Source organism: Leuciscus leuciscus (genome assembly GCF_965113295.1).
Source record: "Leuciscus leuciscus genome assembly, chromosome: 19".
Lineage (NCBI taxonomy): Eukaryota > Metazoa > Chordata > Actinopteri > Cypriniformes > Leuciscidae > Leuciscus > Leuciscus leuciscus.
Window position 1 is genome coordinate 29,664,949 of NC_138743.1, and position 26,258 is coordinate 29,691,206.

The 26,258-nt window shown below is 39.4% G+C and overlaps 1 protein-coding gene across 2 annotated transcripts in view; it reads left to right on the forward strand.

Moving 5' to 3' along the window:
- Positions 1-26,258, forward strand: part of syne1a (spectrin repeat containing, nuclear envelope 1a) — a 128,531-nt gene that overhangs the window by 66,951 nt on the left and 35,322 nt on the right. For both annotated transcript variants that reach the window (XM_082147623.1, XM_082147624.1), the window contains 28 exons: positions 3,276-3,428; positions 3,879-4,046; positions 4,256-4,432; positions 6,101-6,247; positions 6,388-6,513; positions 6,883-7,059; positions 7,609-7,874; positions 7,991-10,145; positions 10,243-10,580; positions 10,760-10,904; positions 11,012-11,221; positions 12,293-12,576; positions 12,904-13,069; positions 13,171-13,326; positions 13,585-13,737; positions 14,182-14,364; positions 14,507-14,644; positions 14,742-14,927; positions 16,783-16,905; positions 17,473-17,655; positions 18,056-18,199; positions 19,972-20,175; positions 21,326-21,460; positions 22,893-23,015; positions 23,097-23,258; positions 23,539-23,739; positions 24,209-24,382; positions 25,814-26,005. In XM_082147623.1, coding sequence (XP_082003749.1) covers positions 3,276-3,428; positions 3,879-4,046; positions 4,256-4,432; positions 6,101-6,247; positions 6,388-6,513; positions 6,883-7,059; positions 7,609-7,874; positions 7,991-10,145; positions 10,243-10,580; positions 10,760-10,904; positions 11,012-11,221; positions 12,293-12,576; positions 12,904-13,069; positions 13,171-13,326; positions 13,585-13,737; positions 14,182-14,364; positions 14,507-14,644; positions 14,742-14,927; positions 16,783-16,905; positions 17,473-17,655; positions 18,056-18,199; positions 19,972-20,175; positions 21,326-21,460; positions 22,893-23,015; positions 23,097-23,258; positions 23,539-23,739; positions 24,209-24,382; positions 25,814-26,005 — 6,969 coding nt within the window. The remainder of the gene's footprint in view (positions 1-3,275; positions 3,429-3,878; positions 4,047-4,255; positions 4,433-6,100; positions 6,248-6,387; positions 6,514-6,882; positions 7,060-7,608; positions 7,875-7,990; positions 10,146-10,242; positions 10,581-10,759; positions 10,905-11,011; positions 11,222-12,292; positions 12,577-12,903; positions 13,070-13,170; positions 13,327-13,584; positions 13,738-14,181; positions 14,365-14,506; positions 14,645-14,741; positions 14,928-16,782; positions 16,906-17,472; positions 17,656-18,055; positions 18,200-19,971; positions 20,176-21,325; positions 21,461-22,892; positions 23,016-23,096; positions 23,259-23,538; positions 23,740-24,208; positions 24,383-25,813; positions 26,006-26,258) is intronic.

The following is a 26,258-nucleotide window of genomic DNA, read 5'->3' on the forward strand; positions in this document are numbered from 1 at the left end:
TTATCAACCAGGCAGAACAATCCTCCCATCCACCATAGATAATTTCTCAAATTGCTTATCTAATCTGTCTCAGCTGCTGCCTGAACCCAAACAAACAGATGAACTAGAAGAACTAACTAGCACTATGAGCACCATTCTCTCTAGAACATTGGATGAGGTTGCACCTATTAAATTAAAAAAGGTCAGAGAGAAAAATAAAGCACCATGGTATAACAATACTACGCATGTTTTAAAGAGAGAAACGCGTATTTTAGAGCGTAAATGGAAACAAACTAATTTAGAGGTCTTTAGAATCGCGTGGAAAGACAGTATGTCACGTTATAAAAAGGCCCTAAAAGCGGCCAGGGCTGAGCACCTCCGCAAACTAATAGAAAACAACCAAAACAATCCAAGGTTTTTATTTAACACCGTGGCTAGACTAACAAATTAACAGACGTCACCCGAACAAAATATCCCGTTACAGTTCAGTAGTAATGATTTCATGAACTTCTTCACTGAGAAAATAGAAAGCATCAGAACCACAATTGTAAACGTTCAATCTTCAATCGCGCCTTATAATTCAGCTTCAATTATCACCCCGAAAGAACAATTACAGTGCTTTACAACTATAGAACAAAAAGAGTTAAATAAACTTATCACTTCATCTAAAACAACAACATGTTTATTAGATCCTATACCAACTAAACTACTGAAAGAAGTGTTACCTGTAGTGGAAGATCCTCTCCTCAATATTATTAACTCGTCTTTATCTTTAGGTCATGTTCCAAGAACATTTAAACTGGCAGTTATAAAACCTCTCATTAAGAAACCACAATTAGATCATAATAATCTAGCAAATTATAGACCCATTTCAAATCTTCCATTTATGTCTAAAATATTAGAAAAAGTGGTGTCCGCTCAACTGGGCTCTTTCTTGCAACAAAATGAGATCTATGAAAAGTTTCAGTCTGGATTCAGACCGCATCATAGCACTGAAACTGCGCTCGTTAAAATCACAAATGATTTACTTTTAGCTTCTGACCAAGGCTGTATCTCAATACTAGTTTTACTTGATCTTAGTGCTGCGTTCGATACTATAGATCATACATTACTCTTAGATCGACTACAAAATTATACTGGTGTTCAAGGACAAGCACTAAGCTGGTTCAAATCATACCTATCTGACCGCTACCATTTTGTCTATTTAAATGGAGAAAAATCGATCATAACTCCAGTAAACTATGGAGTGCCGCAGGGATCTGTATTAGGCCCTCTGTTATTTTCAATATATATGATGCCACTTGGAAATATTATAAGGAAACATGGAATTAGTTTCCATTGTTATGCTGATGACACTCAAATATATATTTCATCACGGCCGGATGAAAACGCAAAATTTTCCAAATTGACAGAGTGTGTTAAAGATATAAAAGATTGGATGACCCGTAATTTTCTTTTATTAAATCCAGACAAGACAGAGGTAATACTTATCGGTTCAAAAAACCGCCCACAAAACCTCGCACAATACAACTTTAACATCATAGGATGTCCTGTTACTTTATCCTCTACAGTAAAAGACCTGGGTGTTATACTCGATTGCAACCTGTCTTTTGAAAATCATATTTCATATGTTACAAAAACAGCATTTTTCCACCTTAGAAACATTGCTAAGCTACGTAATATGCTATCAGTTTCTGATGGAGAAAAGTTAGTTCATGCATTCATGACCTCGAGACTGGATTACTGTAATGCTTTACTAGCTGGTTGTCCTGCATCCTCAATAAACAAGCTACAGTTAGTCCAAAATGCCGCCGCTAGAGTTCTTACTAGATCAAGAAAATATGATCATATAACACCGATTTTATCATCACTGCATTGGTTACCTATAAAGTTCCGTATTAATTATAAGGTATTGCTACTGACTTATAAAGCCCTAAACGGCTTAGCTCCAGTCTATTTAACGGATCTTTTATCACCCTATAATCCATCGCGCTCTTTAAGATCACTAAATTCAAGGCTTTTGGTCATACCTAGGATATCCAGAACCACCAAAGGAGGGAGAGCATTCTCACATTTGGCTCCAAAACTCTGGAATAGTCTTCCTGATACTGTTCGTTGCTCAGACTCGCTCTCCCAGTTTAAAACTAGATTAAAGTCGCATCTCTTCAGCCAGGCATTCATATAATCCTACAGTTCAAACTACAATCCGGCCTCTAGCTCATAAATGCCAGAGGAGAACTGGCCCCCGACTGAGCCTGGGTTCTCCCAAGGTTTTTTTTTTTCTCCATTAGGTCACCTGATGGAGTTTTAGGACACCATTAGGTCACTTGATGAAGTTTTTCGGTTCCTTGCCACTGTTGCCTTTGGCTTGCTCAGTTGGGGATATTTTGGGGATATTTAATTTAATTTTATCAATCAATAAATTCCTCTTGAAACAAACTTTGTTGTATTATTTTAATTTAATACTGTGAAGCTGCTTTGATACAATCTGTATTGTGAAAAGCGCTATACAAATAAACTTGACTTGACTTGACTTGACTTAAACCCGAACCAAGTCCAAATAATGGATGTTGCACCGATCTTTTTCACCAGCTTTCACTTTCAGCCGTGTTTACTTAAGATGACGACGAATATGCGTTGCAGCCGGGTTTACCTCGCGGCCGCGGGTAGATTGCGTCATCATAGCTTGTGTAGTATAGAGTCATCTCCCAACCCAACTTGGAGAATAGATTAACGGCGATATTTTTTTTATCGCGCGATAAGAGTCTCGCGTTAACGCAGCACGTTAACGCCGATAACGGCCCACCACTAATATATATATATATAAACACATTTGATTGAAAATACAATTAAAACAGTAATATTATGAAATATTATTACAATTTAAAATAAATATTTTCTATTTCAATATACTTTCAAATTTTATTTATTCCTGTGATGGCAAAGCTGAATTTTCAGCATCATTACTCCAGTCTTCAGTGCCACTTGATCCTGCAGAAATCATTCTAATATGCTGATTTGTGCTCAGGAAACATTTACTATGATTATCAATGTTGAAAACTGTTGTGCCGCTTAATATTTTTGTGGATTCTGTGATCATTTTTTTCATTCATTCTTTGATAAATTGAAAGCTCAAAAGAAAAGCATTTATTTGAAATAGGAATATTTTGTTACAATGCAAAAGTCTGTTTTAATCAATTTAATGTGTCCTTGCTGAATAAAAGTGTTAACATCTGCCCCCACAGACTGCGCACTGTATATCTCTGTATCTGTATTCATTGTTCTGTTGTGTCCAGGCTGTGGAGCTTTCGTTGGTATCCCGTGATTCTGCCGTGAGCTTTGTGCTAGAGAAAGGAGAAGGACTGCTGACTCTCCTTCACTCCCCTTCCATCACAGACAACATGACCAGACTACAGGCAGACTACAAGGAGCTGTGTGGCTCAGCAAGGGTGAGCTCATAATGACTACAAAATACTACAATCGTTTAAATGCAACATACAGTAACATGGAAAATGTAATGATTTCAGGGCATTCATTTATAACCTACCAGATTTACATATCAATATTGTTTTCAGCAATTCGGAAGGACAACAGTCATACATGTAGAGTAATTTTAAACTAAATTAAACAAAATGCTACTAAAATGTAGATTATTTCCCCTTTAATCATTGGAATATAAATTTGGAGGCTTTAATGTGCTATTTCCTCAAAGATTGCATCCATTAACCCTGCAATCAGTGCCATGAATACTCACTTTCAAATAATTCATCTCATGCTTGCAGCTGTCAGAAGCTCTTTATTGTGCAAGAGGGTTTCCAGCTGTGTGTTTATTTAGGTGCTTTAATTTGAGTGCTTACTAATGTCTTGATAATTCCTGTGATTTAAATGTATTTCCTTAGACCCATGTTCACAGATTGGAGGGCCAGGTGAAGAAACAGGAAGCTTACCACAAGGATCTACAGGAAATTGAGCGTTGGCTGTTGCAGATGTCCAGCAGGATGGTGACTCCTGACCCGTCATCAAGCGGTGGCCTGGAAGCTGCCACTCAGCAGTTAGCCAGACACAAGGTGACAAATCATAAATCTTCACAGAAAAGCAAAAGCCCTTAAACAACCAATCAAACATCTGCACGTTGTTTACCCACATATAAAATTGTTCTTATAATGTAAAACGAAATCATAACATCAAGAGTTCCTGCTAATACCAGTGTTTTCAAGAATATTTAAAGCTACTACTTAGAGAATCTTTTGTGTTAAATTTATATGTCTCATCTCAGGCTATTATGGAGGAGATAGCAGGTTTTGAGGAGCGTTTGGCTACATTAAAGGAAAAGGGAGAGGATCTGTTGTCCGGCTGCAGTGAGCGCCTCCAGGCACGGCTTCGCCAGCAAATTCAGAACCACCAGCAGGGAGCAAGAGACAGCTACTCTGCCATCTGCAGCACTGCCCAGCGTGTGAGTTTACTTGGCCACACACAAGTACAAGACCAGCATTGTGCCGATGTTTCCTGTGCATTGAGACTTATGACATTATATAAAGACCCACAGTTTCTATAGGTTGGAGTGTAATTATGTGTCTTTTAGTGATGCTGGCCATCACTAAAAGACACATAATTACACTCCAACCTATAGGAACTGTGGGTCTTTATATAATGTCATAAGTACACTGGTGCAACGGTATTGTCCTGTAAATGTGCCTGCAAACATCAACTAGTTGTTTAAAAGCAGCCGATTATGTCTTGTCAATGATGCAAAAGTCAAAATGGGGTGGAAAAAGGTGTTGGACAGTTAAAAACTCATTAAATTCAAGAAAATGCCTCTGGCTTGATTGAAAATGACAGCAAAAACAAAAACAAACTATGCAAACAGCATAAAAATGATTTATAAACAAATAATATATAGTTAGAAAATTCTGCAATGATTTCCGTTCATTGTGTTAGTGCCACTATGTATTGTCCCTCTGCTCACATCAAAATACTGTTCCAGCAGCTAGCTCAAGCGTGCCAGCTTTCTGCCAGAACCTCTTGATTATTTTAATCCACCTTGCCTGGCTTCCTAGTTGCACAGGACCCACTAAAGTGCTGACAAAATCCTCCTCTCAGTGTACTTGTCTTTTAAATCAGATTAAACAACCCTTACCAGGCAGTCAATAAACCAGGGATGTCTGGCAATGAAATGTGCTTGACATTTTGACTTCTGCATGCCAGTGTCATTACAAGTAGACACATCAGGAGGCACTAAGAAATCATTTCTCCATGAAAGCGTATCATTAAAGCCCACGGCAATGAAAGTGAGCACATACCCCCTTTGCAAATCACCATTTCCCCCCTACTCCAGCTCTTGCAGTATCCCACCAAAAGCTGCCACCTGCTTTCCTCTAAAAACCCTAATCACACACACCCCTAATATGGCAACCACTCTCTGCCATCTGACACATTGCCTGCTCAGTCACTCTCTGAGCAAACCACCCAGTCTATTAATACCTCGGCCCCTTCCCCGTGCCAGTTTTATTTAGCCCATCAAGTCCAATTCCGTCAAAACAAGCCGAGGCATTGATAAAACCCTTCCCTTCTGGTTGGCTAGTTTATACCCCGTACCATTTTGTGCCAACCTTGCCAGAACAATGCCATCCGGTAAATCCTGCCACCTGGCAATCTGGTCAATGAGTCCCATAGTCTGCATGTACTCTGCCAACTCCTGTCGTCTGCCAAAGCAAGCCTGTCGTTGCCTGCCCCCCGCGAGGACTTGTGAATTAAGAATGTCAATCAGCGTCAGCTTTTCTGCTCATGGGATTAGGGATGCCAGAGCATTCAACACCTGTCAAATGGACTTTGCTTTATGTTGACCCGATTTAGCATGGTTAACTGTATGCCCCACCCATGTCATTCTCCGTTTTGCTTCTCAAATATGTCAGAGTCATGCTGTTCCTGTTTTATGCAGCTAAGGATTACTTTAAATACCCTTTGATGTCCATAATTTAAATGCTTTGTTATGAATTGGCTCAGTTTTGACCCCTATAGAGGTGGTATTGTTATGATTTCATCCAATTACTTTTGGCCACTAAATACAGTGTGGTTGTTTTGAAGCAAACTTGTAGCAAAACTCTTCTGTCTGTTTGTGCAGGTGTATCAGAGTCTGGATCGGGAACTGCAGAAGCATGTAAGTCTGCGGGATACGTTGCAACAGTGTCAGAGATGGGTTTCAAATGTACAAGAGGAGATACAGCTTCCTGCACATGCACCACTCTGCCTACAGGAGGCGCTAGCACAGGTATAGTTTTTTTTGTTGTTTTGTGTATCTACACAAAAGTGGCTTTACTGCACAGTTAAGTTGCAATGAGAAAGCCAGCGTCTATGTATAATCAACTCTACCTCATTTGGTTTTTGGGGGTCTCTTAAATGTCTCATTAGATGAAGCAGGATCGAACTCTGCAGGAGCAGGCTAGTACCTATTTGCAGCTGGTGTGCTCTACCTGTGATCTTTCTGATGAGAAAGTACGAGAGACGGCTGCTGACATACAGCAGGTCAAACTTCAGGTGAGTGACTCGTATAAATACATTAAAGTTTCTAATGTTCTAACTTCAGATTTTAGTTGTTTCTTCTTCTATGGGCACTTTTTTTTTTTCAGAACCCTTAGAGGGATATGGTGATTGGAGAAAGAAATTATATCTTAATGCGTTTGCATTCACTTTTAAAACTTTTACATTCCCCAGAGAAACTCTGCATTTGTTTTATTATAAAAAAAATTATATGTAAAAAGGCCATTCCATGCCTTCATAATTTATTTTGCTTTTCAAACAATGTTTGTTCTGGTTTTTATAGTTTTTCACTTTAAAATATTAAAATCCATCATAAACATTGGATTTGGTTAGAAAATGTTTAGAGATGTTTTCTGCCTAATACAGATTGAGGAGAGGATGCTGGAATCTCAAGAACTAACAGAAAACTGGAGAGAGATCAAGGACTTGCGTTCCAACCTTGAATGTCATCTTCGTGAGGCTGAACAACTCCTCCAGAGCATGTTGAGGAGGCCAGCTGAGCTCGAGCCAAAGGTTGCTCAGAACCAGCTGGACCAGGCTCAGGTAAGTGACAGCTTTGTTTCCAGATGAAATCCATTTGAACACCGCAAAATGATGACCCATTTTTATGAAACAAGGGTTATATGAGATTTTACTGAAACACTACTGCAAATTTGATATTACATTAATACCTTATGCACAAGTTTTGTACGATATCTATCAGTTAATCATATACAGTCTATTATGTATTGCTGAAAGCTCTGGTGATCTTTGGCCTCTGTTACATTTCCTGGCAGGAAGCTTCATTCATTAATAAAGATTTCTCCCCAGATTACTCGTCTGGGTGTAATTATGGATGTGTGAATTGATTTGTCAGTGCCTGTAATAACAGCGTCCAGGCAGACCCCTTCATTGTGTATGAAAAATAGCACATATTACCATCTCTGGATGTGCTGAGAATTGTCAACAATAGATTGAATGAAAACCCCAATTACCTCAAAGCTCACTCTCAGCCAGTGACAGAGGGCGTCATCCAGAGCTGTCCATTTGGCAGGATATCAAATAAAGACAGGCAGCATTTATTAATAATACCCCATATTTCATGCCACAAAGGACTTTATCCAGGAGATGCGCGCCAGGCAGGTTGAGCTGACCCAGCTGAGAGAAAGCATTAATAGGCTAACGGCTGGTCAGGAGTCCCCCGAGCTTATGGAAGTTGGGCGCCTGCGCTGTGCTTGGCTGGATCTGGGCAGACAAGCTGCACAGCTGCTGGAACAGAAAGAGGAGGATCTACAGAGAAGCGGGGACTATCATGACTGCATTTGTATGGTGGAGGAGTTGTTTGACCAGCTGTCCAAGAAATGGGATCAATTGGCCAGGCATGCAACATTCCCTTTCAGATTTTGCACAACGTACTCATGTTTGATAGTTACCATGTGTTGTTCTTCAGATATCATTCTTCTCTTTGTTTACAAAAATACTGAATCTTTTCTAGGGGAGATATTGAGAGCACAGCTGAGTGTCTGGATGCCTTAAAGAAGTTGTCCACAGACTTGCAGGACCAGAGATGTGTGCTCGATGATCTGAGAAATAATAGGCATGGAATCCTGCCTCGTCTGAGCTTAGAAGACAGAGACCTGGTTAAAGAGCAGGTTGGTTACCTTGAGCAACGTTGGACCCAGGTGGAATCGCTTGTCCAGAAGAAAATCCAAGATTCAGCCCAAACACTGGAAGAATTGAGTCAAATTGAGGACCATTTGCGGGAGGCACAAGAATGGGCTGAGTTGCAGCAACCGTCTCTCTCTGAGGTTCTTAAGACCAGTCCCCCTCCAGATTTGGCCCAAAGCTTTCTGTTTGATCACTTGAGCTTTTGTGCAGAACTGGAGGCCAAGCAAAAGCTTCTGGCAGAGGTTGTGACAGATGCTAACAGCCTTTCCTATCGCCTAGGACTTAATGAAAGGAGGAAACTGCAGACTTTGGTCCAGGAAGCACATGCAAAAGTAGACTTGCTTGGAACTAAGGCAGCTCAATATCGTAAAAGCCTCAGTAAAGTATTTACAGAACGAACGCAGTTCCTACAAGCCCTTGACAGGGCAGCTGAATGGATACGGAAGCAAGAGCAGAGGGCTCTTGCAGATGATCATGTGGCCCTCCTACCAAATGTTCTGCACAAGCAGGTGTCAACTTGTAAGAATTTTACCAGCAGTCTAAGAGCATATCAGGTGGAGCTCACGTCACTTTGGACACAGGGACGAGAATTAGTAAAGGATGCAACCGAGGAGGAAAAGAAGGTGACCCTTCAGAAGCTGGAGGAGTTGCAAGTCACCTTCGAAGCCTCTTTGCAAAAGAGCATGGAGCATCTGCAGAATCTAGAGAAAGCACTAGTCATTCGGAAGTACTTTAAAGTGGACCTTGACAGGATCTCTGAGTGGCTAAAACAAGCAGAAGTAGCTACATTTCCAATTATTGACCTGAGCGGGAATGATGAAGACCTTCAGAACCAGTTGACCGAATACCAACAGCTTCTTGATCATGCTTCAGAGTATGAAAATCTTTTGCTTATTGTCCAAAGGGCAGGACAGGAGATTCTTCCCACCTTAAATGAGGTTGACCACTGCTACCTAGATGAGAAACTCAATGGCCTTCCACAACAGTACAATGACAAGCTGTTGTTGATTAGAGAGAAACGCGACAGGATCCAACAAGTGCTTTTGGAGCGCAGGGAGTTTGAGTCCCTCATTGATGTTACACGAAAAGCTTTGCAGGAACTTCAGGAGAAATGTGATAGTTTAGAGATGTCAGCCAACCAAAGTCTAGAAGAGGGAGAAAGATTGCACAACAATTATGAAGTTCTCCAGAAAGGTCTTGCAAATCTCTTTCAGGGAATGAAAGATCTTAGAGGTAAAACTCAGGATTTCCTTAGCATGGGTCAGCCATATGCTCCCGAAGTCACTGGCCAGTTAGTTTATCTCCACGGCAGTCTTAACCAGCAGATAGAGTGTAGGATGAAAGAATTACAGAAAACATTGAAAATATTAAATGACCACCAAGCAGTTATCAAGAAAATGGACTATAGCATCATTAGATTAAAGGAACAGCTTGACAAACTTGACTCAGTTGAGGAGTTAGATGCCACAGAGAGATTATCTACTCTATACAATCTATCAAAATGTCTTGAAGTGGTTAGTTCCTATCCAGAGGGTCTCAAAGCACAAACCGATGACCTTAACCAGCACTTTGATTTAGAGACCCTTAAGACTCAGGTAATCTTCAGGGAGGAACAACTTCTTACTTTAAAGCAAAGGATTAATACACACATAGAAGAATGTGAGAGAGGTTTTTTAGGAAATAAGGATTATCAAACTGATATTAAAGTATCAATAGACTGGCTCAAGAGTATTAGGGATCAATTGAGATGTCCATTAATATTTGAAGAAGCAAAAATTGAGATTGTGCAGGAGGAGGTCAGATCACTGTCAGCACTTCAAGAAGAAATGAAATCTAGGTTTAGAGTATTAGATGGTCTAACTAATGAGGAGAAAGAGAAGTGCATCAGTGACCAAAAGCCATTTCCAAAACTCTTTGAAACCAATTTGATGGATATTCCAAAGCTGAAGGATGATCTTCAACAAGCTTTTAACGCTAAACAGGTAAGATTATATTAATTCCTGACAGTTAGCCTGTGTTTTCTGACTTTATGAAATACTGAAGGTGAGCTAAATGTTTCCTTAAACTGTTTATCCTCAGGTGGCCTTGCAGTCTGTTCTGTCCCTGTTCCAGAGATACCACCATTCCTTGCAATCCATCCAGCAGTGGTTTGAGGAAGCTGGTGCTCTACTTGAGCAGGCCCCACATAATATAGACCTGGAGAAAATTTCAGACTGCCTCAAGGACTTAGAAAATATAACAGGCCGGGAACAAACTGTCAAGTGTACGAGGCAAGAAATGCAAGATCTAATCCCTCAAATGGGTGACTTTTTGAGCCCTACTGTATTTAAGCAAATCCAACAGCATTGTGTGGAGTCTCATCACAAGGGCACAGAGGTCTTTGAGCAGTTAAAACAACGTAGAGACAACTTGGAACGGTAATGCTAATGAGGTTTTGGCATCTAAATAGTTTTAAATATTGCACACAAGACCCAAACTTGCATTGCCTTATTCATATTAACAATATGATGATTTACAGGCATTGATGTTTATATAGTTTATACTTTTTTAACAACTGGATTTGAAGTCACACACATTCATTTTATTTGTTTTTTAGAAGCATAACTCAGTGGAGATCCTTCCAAGATGAAACAGATAAAGTTATCAGGCAGATGAATGAAGTTGAGAAGAGGATGACTGAGTTTACAACTGCCAGAGCAAACTCCGAGCAAGAAGCTGAAGACAAGCTTTGTTTATACCAGGTTGTGACTATGCATTTCTTTCCTTGCCTAACTCCTTAAACATTGACTTTGATATGGGTGTTGCAGTTATTCTAAATATCTCCTATTGCTTCCATTTCTGTCTACAGAGAATTATGTTACAAGTTCAGGGTCTTGAAGACGCACTAAATGAACTGAAAGAAAAAGCAGCACAGTTTGATCAGCCTGCAATAAAAGACACTACTTCTCAGTCGGTCCATTCACTGAGCCAACGGTGGACTCGATTGTACAGTGTTGCTAGAGCTCAGGTGAAAGCCCTCCAAGACTCTGCAGATAACTGGAGATGCACCAGAGAGAAGGTAAGGAAACTTCATGAGTAGATACTTACAACGTATTACACTAAGATGCTCTTTAAATTCAGAGAATGTAATCAAACTCATGAAATCAGTGCAAATGAGATACAAAATGCCATAAAATTATTGTTAGGTGCCAAAATAGCATATTTTAAAGTAAATAAACAAACATTATTTCCTATTAACTGTGGAAAAAGTCTAACCAATGATGCCATATGCATGAGTTATGATAAAGTAAAAGCAGTTATTCTGTAAGCAGTGAGCCCCTGTTGTGGATCTGAGATCAGACCAGAGCATCAGACACCGACAGTGGCCTGGGAATGATGTAATGCTTGGCAATGATAGTCCATACAAAAATAGCCCAACATGGAAGTTGCCAACTCACCACTTCCCCCATAAATCTCTGCTGGAATCACAGTAATGCTAGCAGTACCTTGTCTTATTTATTTTTGGCACCGAACACTAATTCTGGGTTGTTTCTTTGTGATCTAAGCTTGTTTCATTGTTCCGCTGAGGATATGACATCACTCAGTAAGAAAGAGTCATAGTTCTTGCAGAACTCTATGTAGCACAGAGAGAGAGGAGAGCTAAAAACCACAAAGAGCTGTTTTCATCTGTTTCATGACTAGTTCATTATTAAGAGTTCTTTGATGTCCTGATAGCTTCTCTTCTGTAAACGCAGTTGCTGATGTCTTAATCCCCTTCTGCAATGCAATACATTTATAATTTTTTTAGATTCACTTAAAAGTGAAACAGTCATTAAGAATTAATGGAGTGTAATTTATCCCCAATTTTACATTTGTTAAATAAAAGAAGGGGGTTAAGACATCAGCAACTGCATTTACAGAAGAGAAGCAATACAATTAAATCTATATATTAAATCTATATTTACATATTAAATCTACATAGCTGAATGAACGTCCAAAACTTGTAACATTTCAATTTAATGGCAACTGAACATGATAAAGTTTCTTTTTTTTCTTCTTTTTTTACAATAAAATGAATGCTATTGCATGATAGTAGCACTTATTAACAGGAGTAAAATTTGTAACCCATCCCACATCTCTCTATGATTAGCTGGAGAAAATGCGAGCTGTCTGTGAGGACCTGCACAGTCGCATTCCTGACAGCATGGTGGAAAAAGCCTCCAGTATGGCAGCCCTACACAGTCTTCTGGAGTACCACGACTCCTTCAGTCGAGAGGTGGAGAGAGAGAGCAGCTCCCTGACCCTCATCAGACACCATGTGCTCAACCTGTTTCTCCATCCTCACGTCGCTGCACCCTCCACACCCAGCAAACACCAAAACCAAGAGAACCCTTGTCTGCTGGAGATTCAGAGCATTCAGGAGAAATATGACAAGTATGTCTGTCTGTCTGTCTGTCTGTCTGTCTGTCCGTTCGTCCAAGAAATTGTTGAATTTAAATGTTTAGGTTATCTATCAACTAAATTCTATTAACTTTTCAGATGTGTCTGTCGTTTTATCGTTCTGGCTGTCTTTCTGTGCTTGAGAGTATATATTAAATCCATCCAATTATTTAGCTTTGATTTGACAGAGTTGAGACAACACTATTCCAGTTCCATGTCATGGAAACCGTTCCAGTAATTTTTGAAAAATTTCCAACCCTACTTTTCTGTCATTCTGTCATTTGCATAATAAGTCTTTTCTGTTTCCTTTTTCTCCTTCAGTCTGTTGCAGCAGGTGTGCGCTAGCCGGCAGCAGGTGCAGGTGGAGCTGCTGGAGAGAGAGGAAGTGGTGAGGGAGTTGGGTCTGCTGAAAGGCTGGATTCAGGACACCCAGGGGCTGCTGCTGAGTCCCACCGCAGACCTGGATAACCTGCTCACTGACCTGGAGGTACTGCAGCGACACCATGCAAAGTGGAGAGATGCTAAAATCATACAACCCGGTTTACTTTACTCATGATAAGTATGGTTTGTTTTTATGGTTTCTGCTAGACGGCTCACGGTGGCATGCAGTCTCATCGCCAGAGCCTTGAGCAGATAGCAGATCGTCAGCAGATGAAATATCAGGACCTCCATGCCACTCTTCCTTCTGAGATCAGCACCCAGCTGGCAGAGATCACACTGGCTCTGGGTTCTGCAGAAGATCAGGTACCTTAATTCATATTAGGAATTTCAAAAATACAGGTACCAAATTAATTCTGGTGAGGAATTTTCAAAGTTTGTAAATGTAAACATGCGAGACCAAAGATTGGATTTGTGTCAAAATATAAAATCTGTGCATTAGACCTTATAATGAAGCCTAATTGACCAATACAACAGAAAAACAGAAACTGGTACTGATTTTGACTACTGAAAGTTTAAGTAACATCTCTTTATCACTTAGCTATTTTTTTCTCCTGTGCTCAGGTGCAGGCACGGGAAAGAGAGGTCCAACACAGCAGAGATATTAAAGAAGACTTTAACTCCAGACTTCAGGATATCTCAAAGAAAGTCAAACTCATCTCTTTGAAACTGAAGCAGAAGGCCATGGATGTTGAGGAGGCTAAAGAGGAAACAGAGGTACAGTATGAATACAGCACTGCATTGGAAGCTGTGGTACAGACTTGCCCTAATTACTGAAGTGCACACTATAAATAATGACATGCGTGTACTCCAAAGTGACTTCCTCGCAACCTGATTTCTAAATATATCAGAATGAGTGCAGTTTACAACAAGGCATTTTAGTATTATTTATTAATTTTATATTTTCAGTAATCGTTTTAATTTTAGTTTAAGTTTTAGTAATTTTATGTTTAAGTTTTTCATCTAATATTTATACTTTATATTTGTATTTTAATTTCTAAAGAATATTTTTAATACTTTTATTTTTAGTTAACAATAACAACACTGCAACAAGGTGGCATGTCATTTCTTACAACACTTTTTATCATTGCATATTAACTATAAACTGTGTTTTTTTTAACCTGCCATTTCTTTCTATTTTTTTTCTCTCTCTTAATCCAGACTCTATTTGAGGAGCTAGAGGAGTGTGGCCGTGCTCTGTCTGAGTTAGATGTGTCAGTGCAGGAGTTTGGAGAGCAGAACCCTCTCCTAGCCAAACAGCTGGGCTCCAGCCTGAGTAAACTGACCGAGCTTCATGCTCAGACCAGCAGACTGGCGGAGGGAAGGACCACATGCCTTCAGAAGGTCAGCTTTGGGGAAAAACCTGTTTGGAAACAGTCATTATTTTTGTGATTCTGTTTGTTGATGCTAGTGGCACAGAAATTACACACTTCATCTTTAAATTTGATAAAGTGTGTTCAACAAATGGCCCTTTTCTCTATTTTAGGCAGAGAAGAACTTTGAAGAATTTAATGAAATGCTTACGCTAACTCTCAACTGGACAGAAAAAGCAGAGACGGTGGTCTCAGCCAACATGATGTGGAGTCCAGCCTCTCAGATGCAGGAGCAAATTAGAACCCATCAGGTTGTGACGCCCGCTTTATCCAGATCACAATTTCTCAGGATTTTCAGTAGCTGTTGGGGCAGAAATCTAATGATATTTTGTGAAATATCTCAATCAGGCCTTATTACAACAGTGGCAAGACCTCCAAGGAGAGTTTGAGGGTCTGGTAGAGAGGGTGGGTCTGCTGGATGAGGTGGTCCAGACAGATTCTCTCCACCAGCAGGTGGCAGATCTGAGCAGACATGCTGAAGAGCTGCAGCAGAGAGCCAAAACAAGACTCCTGACACTACAGGATGCAGCCAAGGTAATTCACAACAATACGTCACACACACTACATAAAAACTAATATAATGAGAACTTTGCAATGGGCTATGCATGTGGCCATTTGGGGTTTTTAGTGTGCTATGACGTGTCATGCTGAATTGAGTCAAGTCTCAGTCTCGTATTCAGCTGTAAACAACACTATTATTTATAATTAGTTTTAAATCCATTTTATTTTAATGTAATTTTGTTTAAAAAAACTGCAATATCACTGTTCTAGTCTACTTTAAGCTTTAAGTCTGCTGTAAATTTAGAAAGGCATTGCCATCTAGTGGCAAATTTGATAAGTAATATAATTCCTCATCATTCTGAATCTTCTTTGCTAGACTTAATTTGTCTGTTTATTAAATTGGTGTAAATTGGTGTATGCTTACCACAGAGAAGTACATTTACAAATTAAAAAAACAAACAATCACCCACATCAATCCTGAATTTATACAATTCTAAAAATATAATGAAACAAAAGAATGAAGAGATGTATCCATAGGTTAATTAAAAATACATATTACAAATCAGCAAATATAAGTGGTGCATTTTTGACAAAATTCAGTAGAGGATCCCAGTTTTTATCAAATTTGTCAGTGGAACTTTTTATATATATATAAAATACATCAAATCTTCTAAACACTGCTTTATCTTAACATTCTTTTATAGCTTTATCTTAAACCATACAATCAGTAATGTACAGAAAATTTATGCCCATGAATTAGTCCTCATAAATTGTCTGGCTTAATGGATGCCATAACTATATAACTGGCATCAAGCCATGAAGAAATTGGTTTGTACTTCCATTTTTCATTAAAGAGCAGATAACTCCTCATTTTAAAATGTAAAGGTTTCAGCAAATTTTTAAATGAGTAACAATATGCCTCCTTATGGGAAATAATTTTTATTTTTTTACTTATTATATGACTACTTTATTCTGATTGGTCAATGGCAGCATTCTGCAGTCAAACATTTGTATATAATGCATACATTAAAAAATATTAGTATATAACTTGTCTAAGAAAACCATTTTATAGTTAGTATACTTATGCCATCACTGTTTCAGCTCAACTATAAAACCATAGCTACTAATAGTTCTCAGATCATCTTCATTTTTGCACTCTTTAGAGCTACATTGATCTGGTTTTGAGCACCACTTTATAAAATTTTAGGCCCGCTTCAGCTGCTTTTATTCTGTGGGCTTATGTCTTGTCATTTAGCAGTTGTTCTCTGAAGTAAATCACTGAATTTAAAGGGTTTTAGTCTCTTGCTCAGGGACACTGTAGTGATTTAGCAAGGTTGTGATCGCAGTTCGTGATCCCCACATGATTGAACCTGCAGTCTGACTGTTTGAATTAAATGAGTGCTACTGTGGTAAACTGAAATTGATTTTTCTCAATGGATATATCTATATGCCAAAAGGGAGAGCTAGCGCTTCTGTTAATTAACCAAGTGCTTTCACAGTGCCAAATGCCAATAAGTCAATCCATTGTTTAGTATAGCACCACTCTTATAGGCCCCATTATTTTCCTTCTTTCGTTTCCTTTCTCTTGTCATTTTCAATAGTGGGATTATCAGTTTTTTTTGCTGCATTCTGCTCAGTGGTAGCCTGGGAAAGTGTTTTGAATCCTATTTAAGAAGGGTCATTATTTTTGCTGTCCAGTTTGATGCAACATGAAATTACAAACTTTACCATGAAAGCAACTATTTATACAGTGTTTACTGGGATAGATGGATGTAATTCTTGCTAAATAATCAATGAAATATTTAAAAACATTACAGATATTTGTCTCTGTAAAGCCAATTGTCATTGGGATGAACACAATGATCCTACTGTGTCTTTCTCTGTGTAGGACCTGGGGAGACTGGAGAGTGATGTGAAAAGCCTCCATCTGTCCATAGAGAGAGTCCAGGAGACTCTGGCCTCCCCTGATCTGGCTCGCCTCAGCCTCAGAGAACAGCTGGCTCAGAGACAGGTACACCGATCACTCTAACTAACTTCTGCTAACACATTTTTTTTCATTCCTCTGATTTATCTAATGTATTTATTACTCTCTGATGAAAATGCAATCATTATATTCTGTACTGCATAGGGTAGTGTGGCCACATTCATACACTGCAAAAAGAATTATTCTTAATTATTAGTTCATTTGTTATTATCATTTTTTCCAGTAAGAATCTTTATTATTAGAAAATATACATTGTATTAAGTTTATTTTCTTGTTTTATGCATAAATATAACAACATTTAGTTTATGGTTTATGCTTAAAACAAGGACGAAAAAAGTTGACAACAAGGTAGGCAAAAATAAACTTAATTTTTAACTTAATAAATATATATTTTGTAAAGTATTCAAGTAACAAGTTTTGCTTCTCAAGTAAATTTATCTTGTTTTAAATTTGTATATGTTATGTACAAATTATATAAATGTTTCCTTCGTAGGAAACACTGGTTAGAAACACTGATTAAAAAATAAATAATGAAGAAAAAATGTGATATTCTGATTTCATCACTGGTACTAATGATGAATATTTATTGCGCAGCTCCTGTTGTCAGAGATGGAGGGTCTCAAGCAGCAGGTGCAGGCTATGCAGATGTGTCAGAGCGCCCTCCGGCTGCCAGAGGATGTAATGGCTGCGTTACCGCTATGTGTTACTGCACAGAGTCTTCAGCACGAAAGCAGCCATCTCCAACACAATACCATTCAACAGTGCAATATATTACAGGTGTCTAGTCTACACACAGGTCGCAACATATTCATGAAGATGCACTCATATTGATATTGATTTTTCAATTGAAGCTTTCACTCAAATGTTTATGCTGATATATAAAAAAGTTAGTTAGATTAGTAGTCTTTTTGACCCCATTGTACATGTCTTAAATGTACAGTAGCATTAACCTACCGGTATTTAATCCTAAAACTAAATTATGATTGTTTTTGATGTAAGAAACCTTAACTGACATTATAAAGGGGCTTCAGGGGTAAATATAAAATGCTACAGGAGTGTCGAATTTGGCCACTTCAGTGTATCTGCATGGTTTCATATAGCACGGTCATGGGATTCATCTGGGCTCGGCACTTATGTTTTTAATGGCTCATTTAGCATCTCTCTTGCATTCCCCCAGGAGGCCATGGTGCAGTATGAGCAATACGAACAGGAAGTCAAGAACCTACAGAGACTTATTGAAGAGGCACACCGTGTCATTCAGGACCGCCCCGTTGCCACAGGAAACATACATGAGCTTCAGACACAGATACAACATCATGAGGTGAGGAAGGACATCCTTCTTTCATACTTTTATTACTTTTATAAATGCTTAAGGCATAATTATTATTTTGTTAAATACTGTTTATTCACAAAAGCACTGGAATCTGTTATGATCATTCTTGCTTTGTGCATCAGTCAGTCAATCTCACAGTTCATTGCAGACATGTTGTCTTAGCTATTACTCACCTCGTTGCTCTGCTAGTTTTTCCGAAATTGGACTGGAATGAGTCAGGCCATAAATTCCAATGGGTGTAAAGGTAGTTCTGCGATCTATGACCTCAGTCTGTTTTGTCCTGAGAGACATCAGATTCTTTCTTTCTCTCACGCCCTTTTGCCCTGTTTCTTTACATTTGCACACACAAACACATTCACACACATGAAGGCAAGTACGGCTACACGATTAATTAAATTGATATATGGCTTAATGCGATCAAATCGCGATGGTTGCGATTATTAAGCATAGTAAATGCTGCTCCACACAAACTCATCTCTGCATATGCTTTGAGTTATTACGTGGTTTTCTGCCAACACAAAAGCTTGATGGGTTAACATTTGAAAATGAAGAAATTACCGTAATACATCCATAAATATTAGTATTGTAATTTTACAGTTGTACTGTAAAACTAATTATTTTTTATTATTATTATATTATTTTCTTAAATACTCTTTTTTTACAGTAAAAATTCAAATACTTTTTTGTGTAATAATTTATTTAGAAATAATAATTTTAATAATAATTATTATTATCTATCCATTCTCCAAACAGCTTGTCTCTGTAGGTTCCCGTGGATGCTGTAGCCTATAATAATAATAATAGTTATTTTTTATTATTGTTGTTATTTTTTATTGATATATATTGTGCAGCCCTACAAACAAGAACAGCCATCACATTTTAAGTCGCAATCATCATTTTTATTTTAAAAATCACAATTCTATTTTTTTCTCCCTAATTGTGCAACCCTAAAGACAAGACCAAAGACTAAAGACCAAATAAAAATAAACCTAAACCTGTATTGAGTCTCACGTCCCCGTGTTTTATTAGCACAGCTTGTTTTAGTTGGGGCGGCAGCTGTGGCTTTATTACCCAGGGTTATTTTCCTCTGCAGAGCCGAGTGCTGCAGCTGTAGCTTTCTCCCACATGACCTCATTATCAGAGACTGGCCTGTCTGTGTGTGTTTGGGAAAGAATGACAGTTAGAGAGAGAGAAAGACGGGAGGGGGGCTCTGCAGGCCATACAAAATCTGCAATGTGAGCCCCCTTCCTCCCCTCTAAGTCTCTCGCTCGCACCCAGTTCTTTTGTTTGTCAGGAATAGAGCTTCGGGATTGGTGGAAAGAGAGGAAGTGAAGGGAAGGAAGAAAGAAGCCCTCATTTCCTGTTCCCATGGTCTTTGTGTGTGTGTGAGTTGGCCGGTTAGGGGGAGGAAGTGTTCTTCCTGGATCTACTCCCCTCCCACTCTCTCCAGTTGGTCGAGCTCTGTGCCAATCACAGTCACCGTTACCCGAGGGCTTGGCTTGTCGGGCTTCTCCTACCGCTCTCTGATTGGCTGCTAGCTCAAAATGCCTCTGACTGAGCTATTGCTCGGCTGTGCTGTTTTTTTTACGGCAAACAGACAGAGAGGGGAAATTTCTCAGCTCAGCTCGCCGGTGACGCTCTCTGCATTAACCCCCTTTTCACTCCTCATCTATGGGACTTAATCCAGGAACCATTTGTTTGGACGTAACCAAGCTGCATGGACCTCAGTGGAATAATAATGTAATGTGTAATTGTGACAGGAACTGGCCCTGAAGATAAAAGGCTACCAGGAGCAGATCTCGGCCTTGAACTCCAAGTGTAAAATGTTGACTCTGAAAGCCAAGCATGCCACCATGCTGTTGACGGTCAGCGAGGTTGACGGCCTCTCAGACGGATTAGAGGAGCTGGAGGATGAGGAGGATGAGATGCCCAAACACCCACCAACACACCCCTCTGTTGTCATGGTGAGTGATTTACACTTGTACACATGTTAGGACTGGGCGGGGTGCTCTGGGTGCTCTTTTTCAGATAAGCATCCAATGGGTCTCTTGTTTCTCCCACAGGGTTGAATGTGCCTTTGCATTGTGTATCCCTGCTGTTGTTTGTTACTGAAACAGGAAACAGGATGAGGGTGTTAGTTATCCTTGACTTTGTCAACACTATTAGGACATTTAAGTTGCCCTGCGTTGCATCAGTCATGATCAGGGCCGGATTCCACATTAACCGCCAACAGTTCAGCTCGTGCTCCAGCTGTGTCGCTCAGTCCTTACAGACTCGCAGAGAAAGGAGTGTAGCTTTGCGGTACTTCAGCAGTCATTGGAGCTAGATCTAAATTTAGTCTAATGTTGGAGTGCTCCTGTGGTTCAGATTACTTAAGTTCGTGCTGGCAAGCACAATTCATTATCGTATGCCATCTTATTGTATTTATACAGTGAGTCTGTGCATATCCTCTGCCTCATTTCCTGACCCGGTTCATTCCTTTATCATGACGAGAGGTCTGTGAAGGGCTTAGTCATGGCTTCTCTTAACAAATGTGGTCTGTCTCTGTAATTCTCTGGTGCTGCTTTGCAGGGTCTTATTAAGCTTTTCTGCTTGAATCATTACTTTCTGTCAGATCCGTAGGGAATATACATTACTGCAGAAGTTTGGGGTCAAGAAATTCAGGATTTCTGTTTCAAATACATGCTGTTCTTTTGAACTTTTCTATTCATCAGAAAATCAGAAAAAAGGGAGACTTATCACAGTCTTCACAAAATTATTAAACAGCACAACTGTTTTCAACATTAGAAATGATTCTTGAGCACTAAATCAGCATATTAGAATGATTTCCGAAAGATCATGTGACATGAATTAACAAGAATTAATGACATTTTTAACTGCAGTAATATTTCACAATATTACTGTTTTTACTCTATATTTGATCAAATAAATGCAGCCTTATTGAGCATATGAGACTTTAAATCTTTCTGACCCCAAAGTTTTGAACAATAGTATACTTTTTCCAACTCTCTAATATTCTTCTTCTGGGTTTTTCTCTTCTTTCTTTGGTGCTTCACTGTTGATGTATCTTTCTTTCTCTTTCTTCCTCTGTCTCTTTGGCTCTTTAATGGTCAGATGACGGCAGGCCGTTGTCATACTCTCCTCTCCCCGGTCACAGAGGAGTCTGGTGAGGAGGGCACCAACAGCGAGGTCTCCTCTCCCCCCGCCTGCAGATCACCCTCACCGGGGCCTAACGCTGACACCTCTCAGGTATCCCGTGGCTCTAACCCATACCGCACTAACACCTGACAACCTTATCACATTTAATCAACTTATCCCTGATCTGCCACTAACCCACTTTAACCCAGTTTAAACTTGACCAATTTATTTCTTACAGTAGCCACTGTTCTGTTCTTGATTTAAAGATGAATCTGGCTTTTCACACTGTGCTTAAACTCGGGTTAACATCATTCTAAACACCGCTTTTAACCCCGGGTAAATTAATGTTTCAGAAGCGGGATAGCAGTGCTTTTTACCCGGGGTTATGCTCCGGAGCAGGGTTAGCACTGCTTTTGCTGCGCCCATTTGATCAATGAAACTGACACCGCAAATATGCAAAAAACGACGTTAACCCATCGTTTAGGAATGTACAGCGTGAAACGTTGTTAAACGAAAGTAATTGTTTATCTCGGGTAAATTATGAGCAGGGTGAAACATGATTCTGTTTGCCCAGGGTTTAGAATGACCTATGGTTAAATATTTTTTAGGCCCTTTTCTGGAATCTCTTCTATCGTCTTTATACACAGATGCAATTCTAAGTAAGACATTTGTAGGATGATTTCCTCAAAGTGTAAACATTGTGATGCTTTCAAAACAGTTCTGTTTGTTTGAGCTTTCCAATCAACCCGAAACAGCAGCATTAAATTAAGAAAGGTCTACCCTATACATTTGTCCAACTAAAGGCTCCCATTTACTCACTTCTTTTTCGTTCTTCGCTTTGGGGTAAAAAGATGTTTGAAATATATAAGCAGTGTCATACTGTTTGTGAACATCCTGACACCGCACACGCGTGTAGATGAATATGTAAATATGCGTGCTTTCCTTTCAATAAAATATTTACATAACAAAAATGACAGCAATGGGAAAACATTAAAGAAAGAAATCTGGTTATAGCGATGTGGGTGTTTGCACAAGCTCGTCTGTGAGGGGCTGCCGCTTTACTTTCGTTTAGTTGTTCATGTTTTTTTTTGTCATTAAATTTACGTTTAATGTTTGCTGGTTAACTCCTTCCCTCAACTTGAACTTTGTTACAGTGGGACTCTCTATTCTTCAGTTGAACTTTATCTCTGATTTCATTCTGACTTGTTTGTATAAACATACATCAGCCATGTAATGAACAGAGTTGACACACATTTGAACATGGCCTCAGGGAGTAACAAAGATGTTTTGGTTAGCACAGATTCTTTATGTGTTTAAGCATCTGGCAAACGCATGGTTAACCACTTCAGTGTGTGAAAACAATTGGCATAATATTGTTACTAGGTACGTGTGCAACATCTGAAAAATGCAGGCACAAGCACACCTTAGTATCACTACTGTTTTCCTGTATTTTAATAGAACCAGCACAGTTTGGTTTATTATTCATGCATGCGTGCACACACTCTCAGACACACTCATTGACGTAATTTCATGTCTTTTGTAGGGTTCAGGACGAGCTCCTTTAAGTAGAGCTCCATTACAGGAGCTGTATGACCCCTCCATGGAGTCAGCTTCCTCAGCAAACCTGGACGACCTACAGCGCTCATGGGAGACTTTGAAGAATGTGGTAAATATCCATAGATGCATCTCACATTACAAAATCCAAATCACTTCTTCATGCATTGGCTAGCATAAATACTTTTTACAGATCAGTGAGAAGCAGAAGAGCCTATATGAAGCTCTGGAGAGGCAGCAGCACTATCAGGAGACCCTGCAATCCGTCTCCACAAAGATGGAGTCCATTGAGACCGCACTAAATGAGGGCTTAGAGCCAAGCAAGAGTCCTGAGAGCCAGATGGCCGCCCACCAGGTGAGAGAGACAGAGGATCAGATGAAGCAAGATGACCGCACTAAAGCTAGATCACATAAAAACTCAAGCCTACTGCTGGACTATTAGCCAGAGGACACAGTTACCTTCTTGATTACCAACTTCTCCTATGTCTAAAACTAATCTCTTAGATAGAAGTATCTTCCTTTCGGTGGCATGTAGCCTTTAATGTAACTTTATTGTTTACAACTAGAGCAAATCAACGTACTAATGAAACCAGAAATGAATTGAGGCAATTTTATAATTGATGGTTGTTCTTCAGGCTCTGATGGATGAGATCCTAATGCTCCAGGATGAGATCAGTGCTCTGCAGGCCTGCTTCTCCCGGGAGCTGCAGATGGATGAGGACAGTTTGGAGGCAGATTCTGGGGACCAGCTGGCCCTGCAGTCAACCCTCACTGTACTGGGAGAGCGCATGGCCACCATCCACATGAAGGCCTCCGGAAAGCGACAACTTCTGGAGGTGAGCAGGAGTAATGGTGACGGCAAAAAATCTGCATTGTCCGTTAAAAAAGGATTGCAGTAGATTACTCTGGTTATTTTATGCACTGTTGTTTAGCACATACTTGTCATTTTAAATTGTTATGTGTGTCCTAGTAGTTATTTTAGTCTTTTGGTTTAAGGCACATCAGCACATCTCTCTGATTAAAACTACTAATTGCAGATCATAAACCAAATGACAGACAAGCCTAAACATATTCCCAGGAAGCATAATTAAAGAGATAAAGAAAACTGAACAAGCTGGAAGTATGTTTTCACACTTGTTTTGAAGCAATGGCAATAGTGTGAGTTTTGTCTGCTTTAAAAATGTGATTTGAAAGCTTCTCCCACTTTACACTGACTAATTTGGCTTGAGAAGAACCAACGATAAACAACTTATTACATACCCTTGCTTTTAGCATATTCAATGTTGTGCATTCTCTGACCCGCAGGAGCGATTGAGCGAGCAGTTAGAAGAACAGAGGCAGGAACAAGCGCTACAGCGTTACCATAGTGAAGCAGAGGAGCTTGACAACTGGCTGCTCAGCACACGTGCCACACTGAGCTCCGCTCTTCAGCCACAACCACAGGACATGGACATGGAGGAACAGCTGATCGACTGCCAGGTGAGAGACTAGGCGTGGGAAGTAGAAGAAAAAAACATGCCACAATATTCCTAAATTTTTGTTGATAACAGTATGCATCATGATATAGATATTTTTTATGGGAAAATTATTCACTGAAATGATGAACTGAAAAATTATTGCTCTTTTGACCTTTTACGATCGTGGACACTTTTTTGTTCACACTTTTTGAATTGAACTGCTGAAAAGTCATGTGCGCTGCAGAGAAACAACTTTCAATATACAAATAATTATAAATATACTGATTATTTGTTTAATCTGTCATACAGTGTATTTTCAATGCAAACAATCAGGCTTCATTCTTTTTGGGGTTGAAAAAGCATTTATTTTATTTCATTTCAGATAACCAATTTCATAGTTTCAGAACACTTGTGCATTTTTTGAAAAGCCAGATCTAAGTTGTTATGGCAAAATTTGAGTTATGTCAAATTCATTATAGATTTTCTCTAGCATGTAAACAGTCAATTTATCAGATTCTGGTGGCTAATCATCTCTAGTCACTAGAGTGGGCCGCAGTAAATCTTCTTAGCTGTGTCGGTTTTGTCCCATTCTGTTGGTCATTAGGATTAGGGGCTTCTTCCCTCCAGTCGTGGGACGTCCCACAGTGCATGTCTGCATTTCTTCAAGGAGACACACACATACACACACATGTCTTTTGTGTTGTGATTAGAGGGCTGTAGGGATCAAGTTAACCTTTAACCTGAGAGTTAGACTCTTTGTGATAAGTCAGGGTGGCCCTGACCTTTAGCTTACTGCAGTGGATGTTTGCTCATTTCTCACTAGTGAATGCCACAGGCTGTCTCCACTATGAACCAGCATTCAGTTCCAGCTACCCTGCAGGCCCATCCCAGCACTCCTGATCTATTCAAAATGTAGAATTTTAAAAATGTCTGTATTGTTTCAATTGTTAGTAGTACACTAATTTCTGTGGACTAGTGTGCATGTAGTATGGTAGAGATATAGATGTCTGAAGACTCGGTTAAGCAGCTTAAGAAGATTATCAGTCACTGCTTACACACGTCTCCTGTTTACGCTTTTTTTTTACTTAACTTCTGTTGTGTTTTTTGCATGCGGGGTGTTTGACCAATATCTGACAGCAAACTAATCCACAACTTTTAACCTCAACTTTATCTTTATGGTAAAAAGTTTTGTTACTTGAATCTACAATGGTTGCACCTAAAATAGAACTTTATCTTAAAACATGTGGTTCTGAATCAAATAACAAACAAAAAGATATGTTACCAAACCCAAATCATGATTGTTAATTTAATGTGATTAATGTTTAATTAAATTTAATTGAAGGTGTTTGACTTAATGTTAATAGCACAAACAATCCTAAAATATGAATCACATTGCTGAATCATATCTAACCGGTTCTCAATTTAGTCTTGTAATCTTTTGTTCCTGATCTAGAACATGTTACTGGAGATCGAGCAGAAGGTGCTGTGTCTGTCTGAGCTGTCAGTGCACAGTGAGAGTTTGCTGATGGAGGGGAAGGCCGGTACACGGGGTGACGCTGAGCAGCTCTCCCTCAAACTATACTGCCTCAAATCCAGTCTGCTAGAGCTACAGCGCATCCTCCAAGACAAACAGACCCACATCCAGGTGAGAAATATGCTACAGTTTCTCAAAGTAATGTTCAGTGACAGAAGAGCTGCCCAAGAACTGAAGCAAATCTATAATTGAGTAGAATTAAAGAAAATGCCAACCGTCTGAATACTAAGAACAGTTGGGGGTCACTGGCGTCAGTCAGTACTTTTGCCCACACATACTGTACCACTAAAAACACTAAAAACACATCCTCGCCTCAATGGATGCATTGTGAACAGCAGTACAGAAGAATGCCAAGCGCTATTCA